The sequence below is a fragment of the Monopterus albus genome, unplaced genomic scaffold, assembly GCF_001952655.1.
Source record: "Monopterus albus unplaced genomic scaffold, M_albus_1.0 scaffold152.1, whole genome shotgun sequence".
NCBI lineage: Eukaryota > Metazoa > Chordata > Actinopteri > Synbranchiformes > Synbranchidae > Monopterus > Monopterus albus.
Window position 1 is genome coordinate 857,099 of NW_018128032.1, and position 9,682 is coordinate 866,780.

Consider the following 9,682-nt stretch of genomic DNA (forward strand, 5'->3'; position numbering starts at 1 on the left):
ATATATATACACATATATATACACAATTATATATCCAATCTTTGCTTTATCATTAACACACTGGAACAGCATACAGTATTGTGAGAGGACCCTGGAGTGGCAGAAACAAACCAACAAACAGTGGCCATGTGTTTGAATGGCAGTGAACACACTGTTGTCAGTCAACTGAAGTGAGCAAAGCACTGAGTGAGCATTTTGCAGGTGCACAACAACTTTAAGAAGCTTCTGCTGCTGGCTCTTGTTCATGCTGGAGATAAAAAAGAGATAAACAACTCCTTCCTACACCTTGAAGCCACAATACCTCCACACTGACAGCCACTACACACACAGAGATACTGACACACAATGTATTTTCAGAGATCAGAGTTATTCAGTACTCAAACTACGTGCTTTACAAATTTTAGTGTAGCTTTTCTCCATCATATTCTTACAACATACATAATCAACATAACACAATTATCTCCTAAAGATAGGGGAGTTTCTGTTGCAGTATTTACATAAGTAATGTCTAGATTTCTTTTTTGTGGGTAAAGCTTAACTGGAGAAGTGTTGTCACGTACTTCCTTGCACCAATTTAGCAACATCTGAATCAAAAATAAACTGACAGGTGTGAGGTTGTTCACTATTGTTGTCAGCACTGTCAATCAAACTGCTCAAAACACACCCACAAAATCCTGATGAAACTGGGTTTTCAGTGGTAAATTCTTGATAAATTGCTTATTTATTTATAAATATTGATTGTCACAGAGAAATGCTTAAGATTTACTACCAGGCTTTGTGGCACTGTGCAGCTGTATTATGTAGGAAAATATAAAAATCCAATCAAACGTGATACTGACAGGTACTCAAGAACTCAGTATCAGGGACAAAATAAACTGATTGGGAAACACGTTATATACTCGGGCTTCAAAGCTTACAAGGCAATGCATGATTGCAGCTTGTTATAAGACAGTCAGCGCTTCGAGAGCGCGAGGAAATCTTGGAGATGACAGGTGAACAATGTGCTTTGAAAGCTGTCTTGAGTAAGATTATCTATTGAGATCTAAAGAGGTTGTCCACTTCTTTTGTTAAAAAAACAAACTGCAACAGCTAAAGTAATGTTAAATTTAACTGATATGACTACATGGACTGATATTGTACTGTAATTATGATGGAAATGATGGTCATTGTTCAGTGGGAAAACAAAGGCAACAATAACCTCGTGAGTAAAAACAAAAATGCAAGAAAAGGCTTCAAGGAGTTCAGGTGAGCTCATCACACTTGACCAGTTCTCCAAATCCTGAAGCTCCATCGCTACATGAAACAATCTCAACCCACACTGAAACAACACCTCAGCTTGTAAAAGAGACACACAACCATACTATTGTCTTCCCCCACCGACATACTCCTATACTCATTCCCACGCACTTGGAACATTGTTTATTGTTACATGTATGTAGAAAGCGTTCCTCCTTACCAAACACTCGTAGACTGAGCTCCTGCTCACTTTCCCCAGCCTTATTCTTGGCAATGCAGGTGTACTCTCCTTCATCCAGCTTGGTCACATCCATTATTGTCATTTCTGAGCCATCTTCATTAAAGCTGTACTTCTGTCCTGCCTCGAGAACCACTTCGTTCCTTTGGAAAAGCACACGTGTTGAACATTATATCCGCCTATTCAGCCCATTTCAAACACAAGCTGTTCTCTTCAAAACAAATCCTTACTCAAAACCTTTAGGTCTTTACTAAATATGCATAGTTTATAAAACCCTGAGTGGCAAAGGCACAAAGCTCAAGTGAGCGGAGCAGAAACCTATTTCAGAAAATTAGGGTTGTAATATTTTTGTTTTGAAGGCTCATATTTGGTGTCAAGAGTCAGTCTCAACAAAAACTCTCATATATTTTCATTTTGTCCTAGAGTCTAAACTGTCACTACTGCCAAAAACATAAAAGGGATAATGCTCCTTGCCTGTGTCGTTATTGCTAGTTTTGGCTTTTAAACACAGCTTTCACAACATCTAGGTGCCATCTTACTTTACAAGTATAAAAAAAAGATTCAAGGACAACAAAATACTAAAAACTAAGGCCAGCACTAGCACTCTGTGACCCCCGATCTAAATTGATGACTGGTGGAGAGGACCAGTTTAACAAAGCAGGAGCCTATGAATGGCTGCATTCAGACACAAAAACACCATTCCTGATGTGCGTGTGGTACCGTGTGGATATTTTTCTGACAGCAATTAAATTTGACTATTACAATAACCACTTGTATAAGCAAACTGGCAAACAAACTCATGCCCTTTATTTTGACAAGCTCTGGACAGGAAACTGTCCAATAAAGTCACTTTTACAGAGCTTGAGAAGCAGCATGATGACAGCAAACTGAACCAGCAGAATATCATTTTTCAAGTGCAGTCTATATGTCAGTTTCTGTAAAAATATTTTCATCACATCATTATATAATATTGCTTGCATTATTTATAATACTGTGCAATTTTGCTGGTGAAAATTAATATTTTTCATGCAATTGTGCTGAATTGTAGAAAGTTACAACCTTCATAAACACAGAAACATAATAGGCTATGAATAAATTTTATGCTTAATTTATATGTCTTATGCAAAATTAGCCACTTTAGAAAGCGAGTACTACCAATGTACGAATCTGGAGATGTAGGAGAAACGTTTTCAAGATGATACTAACAGATATATGGCTGGCACGGTACATGAACAACCCGCACAGCTCACATTTTTGATTAGCCCTACCTCATTAGTCTGGTGCAGCTTTTACCTCTACTGATGCCGTGTGTCAGCAACTATTTGTGCTGTCTACAATAGATGACACTGCCACCATCAAACCCTAGTTTTACCATTTACCATTTACCATTTAGCCACACTCACAGGACAGTTCAGTGGTTAGTCAAGTCTACTGGGCATTCCACCATTACAGTGCATCTTAACAACTACCATATTGATTCAGATGAAATTTTGTACAGCCATGAGTATTGACTACGGTGAACCTCTGACTTTTTCCTCTAGTGCCACCAGCAAACTGACATGTTGCATTAAGAATAAAATGTCTCAACAACTACTGGAAGAATTACTATGAAATCTGTTGCAGACATTCATGTCTACCTCAGCATGAGCTGTATAAACTTTGACCTTCCCTTAACTTTTCATGTAGTCCCATTTACTTAGTGGCTTTATTCTGTGGCTCAGGAGGCAGAGCGGGTTTTCTCCTAACCGTAAGATTAGTGGTTCGATTCCCAGCTGTCGAAGTGTCCTTGAGCAAGACACTGAACCCCCAGTTGCTCCCAGTGTCACCGGTGCATGAATGTGTGAGTGCTTGGGCGTGTGAATGAATAAACGAATGGCCAAATAGTGTGAAAGCGCTTTGAGTGTGCTGTAAGCCACAGAAAAGCGCTATACAAGTATAAGACCATTTACCATTATCAGCTCAAACTTTAAATTTGTCCAGTATTTATGACCAAATGCCTGCAAAACTAATGACATTCCCATCACCCTCAACTGTTTAGTGCCAACTGGCAAATAGTAGCATGCTAACACATTAATATCAGTTTTAACACACTTTAAATGATGAACCCTCCTGGTCATTATTCTGTATGTGTGAGTTATCATAAATGACAATCAATCAATTAATTAGACAACTGGTAGTTGTCTTACATTAAAGCAATCTAATAATAAAGCAATCCCTTTATTATTCGATTAAGTCAGGTATCTTCCTTGTTTTATTCTCAAACAGTAGACTATGTTTTTGACTTGCACTGTATGTCCAGTCTACAAATTAAAAGATAACCTGTTTAAGTCATTAGGGCAATGTGCTGGCATCTGACAGGTGATGCTGCAACTGTTAAAGCATTTGTCTCTCCAGTTGCTAGCAAAGTTTTTACCTTGTCCAGGTCACCATGGGTTCAGGATAGCCATCAACAGCACAAGTTAACAATGCAGGCTGCCCGACATCTGCTGTGGCATTCACCTCTGATTTCCATACCCTGATGGTCGGAAGCACTGAGGTGCAGATATTAAAATAAAAATAAAGAAATAAGCACAAATAAATAAATAAATAGATACATACATATATATAGTCACATACAATAGACAGCCAGGCGGACAGATAACTAGACAGACAGTAGGGAAAAGAGAAACAGAGGCAATGAGAAATTCAGAACACTTGTTTTAGGCACACCAATTTGCTAGGCTCAGAAGCTGCACAAAACAGTCTTCATTAGCAGGAAACATCTTTGATATGTGGTTGCTCTGGACAACTGTTTCCACACTGACGCTGAGCCTGGTCCTCTCTAAGGATTTACAGCTTATTTAAGCATCATGGGACACCTGCCGCACAAAAACATGCACACAGGAACAAAAAGGAAGAGGAAAAGGTGTGACGGACAAAGGGCTGCTAACCGTTTACAACGACCTTGATGACCCGCAAATCAATCTCGCCGCGAGCCATAAGGCGACCCTCACAAGTATATGCGCCTTCGTCTGTTTTCTTTATGCCTCGGATTTGAAGGTGACTGTTGCTCAACACCTTAAACCGTACTGAAAGGAGAAAGACAAATGCAATGTCACACATTTGACAAGTTTAAATCAGACACAATCACTCACTTTAAGTATCTGATGATGAATAGCCACTGTTGTGTTAGAGGGTTACATAGTGATGTAATGAAACAATAAATAAAGAAAACTCTTGACTGATCAATTATTCAACCATGGCAAAGATTCACTTTGAAATACCTGCCTGACAACTTGTCAGCATTTTAAAACTGATGTCTGCTTTAGTCACTGATACACTGGTATCACTACAAACTTAAAAATGAATTATTCATTGAGCTCTATTAGTGTGAGGTATATGCATATTTTTGCTACTCTGAGGTTATTTTGGGGACATATATGCAACTTCCACTCTGCAAAATCCATATGTACAAGTCCAACTCTCCTTCCACCAGCCCAGAAAATGAGAAATATGGCCACAAAAAATTCCTTTAGTCTGAGATAAATGTGAGCCAAATAAATTTAATCATGTAGTAATTTAAAATACCAATACAGCCCACACAGGTTTGTGTTATTTTCCAGTGAGCAATGCTAACACTGCCATGCATGTTATGATATTGCTCAGTGTCAAGGGTAAAAAACAGTATTTTCAGATTCAGGACCAAATTAATTTTCCTTTCAAAGCAGAGGATAAACCCTGGACAATAACAGCAACAAAGCAGGGCATGAATAATTCTCTAACACTGGTACAGTAAAACTACATATCCATTAAAGCTTGTAATTAGGTCTCTGTGGTTGTATTTTCACTATGTAGTCTTCTTTTATACAACAGTCTATGTCCATTACTGTTTGGATTTTTGGATGGTTGCCTTAAGAGTTTTCCTCACATCTTTGACATTACAAAAAGGCAATACTGCAGTTACATGACTCAAAAGTAATCCTTGTTCATGTTTTAGCCTTAGTACTCTTTGGTTAAAATGATGTATGTGAAGACATTTAATCCAAATCGTTACACAAACCAGACAAAACTAAATGTCAAATGCTAATTACAACTAACCAATTCATTTTCATGAGTTAAGATCTGAACAAAATACTCAAAACTGTTGATTAATAAAAATGGTAAAACAGATAAGAGCTAATCACAATAAAAAATGGAAGACAGAAACCTTACCATCTTTTTCCATCTGTATTTTTGCTCCTTTATATTTCCAGAGGACAGTGGGAGGAGGTGAACTGACGACGTCACAAACTATGTTGGCATTGTCCCCTTCGGTGAACTCTTGGGGTGAGGGTGCATTTGTGAAGGTGATTTTTTCTGTAATATAATAAGCATATCTTTTTACTCAGTACATCAGTAAGCTGATCTCTTAACTGTGAAAACCCTGGTGACTTGCCTAATGTCACTATGAGTTTGTGAAGTGGCTACAAGCCAGTTACATGTAAACAAAGCAGTTAAACTTAGCATTTTTCCTGATGTGCATTCTTCAAAAACAGGAAAGCAAAATATAACTGCTATCCTATTTTGCAACCGACACTGTATATTGATTTTAATATTCAACCTCTAGGCTTTGTGTCCATAACCAATAACAACCTAAAATAGGGAGTGAAATAACAGAAACTGTCTGTTTGGAAAATCAAAGGATTGCATCTCTGATGGACATTTGCTGATGATGGGCATTCACGGAAAATAAAAGCCATTACTCACAACAACTGCATAACAGACAGGATCATTAAGCATCCCTCTAATAGTCTCTCAATTGTTTATTGAACTGATGAAAAATCCACCCTTACTTGGAAAAAAAAAAGAGTAATGTGCTGCCCTTGAGCAGTCGCTAAAATACCATGAGTTCAATAAACACAATTTTTCTGCTATGCACATACAACTCAATAATGTGTAGTGTTTATAAGGTGGGGGAAACTTACGAAAGATTTTAACTTTGACGGTTGACTCTTCTTGCTGGTCTCCACTGGTAGCGACACACTTGTAAGTCCCTGCATTTTCAGTTCCAGCTTTATATAGTGTGAGGGTGGACGATGACTCATCATTACGGGTTACTGTTATGTCTGGTCTGTTTGGTTCTATCCGGTCCCCATTTGGTCCAAACCAGTCTATGTGCTTGGCAACGCCTACAACTGAGAGCACAGTAAAGAGCAGTACATACAGTAAGATAAAAGGCATCTATAAAAGGTACACATTTCACATCAGTGAAGTCACACAGAGCCCGCAGACTGAACACTGTGGGCTGCACATTCGTCCGCACTGGGCTGAAGTCTGTGGTTTATACATTTACAGTGGCTGTTTGAAACAAACTAAATGTCAGAAAAATAAAATATCAGCCAATAATGAACTCAAAATGTTGTGATTTTGGGCCATTTGTCTTGAACAGATATGGAGGGCAATAGGAAACAGAACATTAAAAGATGTGTCAAGCAACAAGGGTCACTGAATGATCAGAACATCCTCGTGGGTATATGATATGTATCCTAGGCCTTTAAATCACCAGGATCAAATGTTTTTAAAAGACTGTCAAATGATGTATCGACTAGAAAGCAGCCTATATTTCTCTTCCCCAAAATTAGGTTTGGAAAAAAAAAAGGGGGGGAGGGGGGGGTTTACCATTGTAACTACAGTGTTTTACAGAATGGGTTGTTTGTAGCATGAATGTTACAGAGCCGGCGGCTGTTCAAGTCAGGTTATAGTTCAAGTCAGCTCTAAAAGTGCTTCATTAATCCAGTTTAACCTGGCAGGATGAAAACAGCATCTCCCTGTGCCTTTGGTGCTGAAATTGGCCACAGAAAAGATCTGTCAAACACCCAAGAATTACAGCAGTCACAGGATGAGCTCAAAAGCCAGTCACGAGAAATGCTGTCAGAGAGAAGTAAATGACAGCTTTCTAGAGCCTGTCAGTCTGTGACTGACCGCCAAGATGCACAAATATGGGCTTTACACATTACAGTATTTCATGTTTCACTTTTACAAGAGAAAAGACTTCAATGATGAGGACCCTTCTTGGGTAAATGGCATCCCAGGGAACCTTTCCACGAGTTCCAAAGTGTAACATACAGTATGTTGGAAAAGCGATCTGGGTTGTCCTACATTCAGGCCAAACCCTGCTGAAGAGGATGCATGGTTGCTAATGTGAAAGTACTTGTATTAGCACTCATTATTTTATTATCGGTGCTTCACCAGGGTACCAGTTATGTATGACAATATGTGTGTGAGTACTACCAACATGCCAACTTGAATGATAGATGTGATTTTACTGCTTATTTAGATTTGTGTTATTGCTCTACTTTATATTTCACTTGTATTTTGTGGCATTCATGTGGATGGCAAAGTAAGGATTTCATTGTACAAGGAAACACGTTTCCTAACTGTGCATATGACAAATAAGCACTTTGTCTTTGACTTTGAATGAGGATTTTTCTGGCAGATTTTTTTGAGAAAAACTCAGCCCATTTTTGTTTCTGTATTCATGTTAAGATGACAGATTAGATAGATAAGATTAATATAAACACAAAAAAGACCTTGGTCTGCTGAACTTTATTTTTAATTACTTTAGCGCATATATTAAAAAAATGGATGTAAAAAGCAAAACCTGATAGTTTGGATGCAAGTTTGAAAGGTAAAATAGCTGGTATTCCCAGATGACAAGCCGTAAAGTAAACTTACCATCACACACGAAGAACTTGGACTCTCCAAGACTAATTTCACCATGACTTGGTGTGATCTGCACTTCCAGTGAAACTAGAACAGAAAATACAATACAAAAATCAAAAACATGGCAAATGAAGCAGTGCCCGAGCTACGACGCTCATTTCCTGCAGGTGTCCCATATTAAAGCAGCTACTATTTCTCTGCCTGTAGGTGGTGGCACATTTTTACCACACCTGAAAAGGCTGCAAGCACAGGAAATCTGTGGAAAGCAATAAATGTACATCAGAGCAAACGTGTAAATCCAAATTCCCTTAATTGCATACACATTTCTTAGTTCCACCAACGTAACAGAGAAAAAGAAGCAAAGAATAAATGTGACGAGAGAGGAATCGCCCCTTTGGGACATCCTTCAAGATGCCGGATAAAAACAACCTGTGGGTCAAACAAGGAACAATCAGTTATGGGAACTGGGATTTACCCACTGACTATGCCACTTTTGTCTTGAGCACACACAGTATAGATACTGGCTTTCATCAAACTCGATTTGACAGTTCTAGGTGAAAGGTTATCCAATCAGAAGCTTTGTCCCGCCCCCAAGACCCCCACCCTTGGGGGGCCTGGGGGTGGGAGACAAACGGCTGCAGTTCGGCTGCAGTTGGGAGACAAACTACTGCAGTTCGGGGAGATGGTACTACAAAGTTGTGGCGCAAGGGCTAGGGGATAAAAACGGAGTAATGAGTATGTAGAGTATGTACAGGTTCAACACAGAATGTGGTGTATTTCAGGAGACTCTGAACCTGCGCTGTATAACTTGGATGGAGATTTTTAACAGGTGGGGGACGAGATTACCACGTTATTCCGTGCCAGCCAGCAGTGGCAGGAGATTGTAGTGTTGAAAAAGGTCTTGTTTGCATAACCACACCCCCTGCAACCCTCCAGCCGCCCCCCTCAGCCCTGAAATAAGTAGAGATGGAAGTGTTTCAGCTACCACTCCACTCCAGCGACCAAACTCTTTTACGTTTTTTCATCAACAATGAATCCTTCCAAGACTGAACCTGCTGCTCCTCAGCCCTCTCCCGCTTCATCCACGGACTCTGAATTCGAATATCTGCTCCAGCCTGTCAGCAGCTGCAGCGAAGAGGAGGAAGAGTCGGAGGGGGAGGAAGACCGCAGCCAGCACAGCAATGACAGTAGCCAGAGCAGCGCCAGTAGGACATTGTAAAGTCCCTTGTCACCCGCGTCTTGTACGCTGCATTTCGGGATCACAACGAATATCTGTGTTACGGCTGCAAGACTTCTCATCCGAGCCAGAAGCACCACACGTCTGTTTGGCATCCCCGACAATTTTCTGAGCGCTCATTATGACAGTCTTAAGAAGCGTGTCCTGACAGACAACTTCCTGGTTGCTGCATCACAGTTGTTGGCCAGATACACCATCAGTGTCTCTGAGGAGAAGATCAGAGGAGCTGCAGAAAACATTCTACTAGAGCTGAGAGATTCTGAGAACTTGGAGAAAGCCTTGAGCGAAGC

The 9,682-nt window shown here is 39.8% G+C and overlaps 1 protein-coding gene across 8 annotated transcripts in view; it reads right to left on the minus strand.

Annotated features, from left to right (window-relative positions):
- The window catches only part of ncam1b (neural cell adhesion molecule 1b), an 87,974-nt gene that overhangs the window by 33,023 nt on the left and 45,269 nt on the right, over positions 1-9,682 (minus strand). For all 8 annotated transcript variants that reach the window (XM_020614825.1, XM_020614824.1, XM_020614830.1 and 5 more), the window contains exons 2-7: positions 8,168-8,242; positions 6,418-6,627; positions 5,666-5,809; positions 4,405-4,542; positions 3,888-4,005; positions 1,457-1,617 (exon numbers count right to left, since the gene is read on the minus strand). In XM_020614825.1, the coding sequence (XP_020470481.1) occupies positions 1,457-1,617; positions 3,888-4,005; positions 4,405-4,542; positions 5,666-5,809; positions 6,418-6,627; positions 8,168-8,242 (846 nt within the window). The remainder of the gene's footprint in view (positions 1-1,456; positions 1,618-3,887; positions 4,006-4,404; positions 4,543-5,665; positions 5,810-6,417; positions 6,628-8,167; positions 8,243-9,682) is intronic.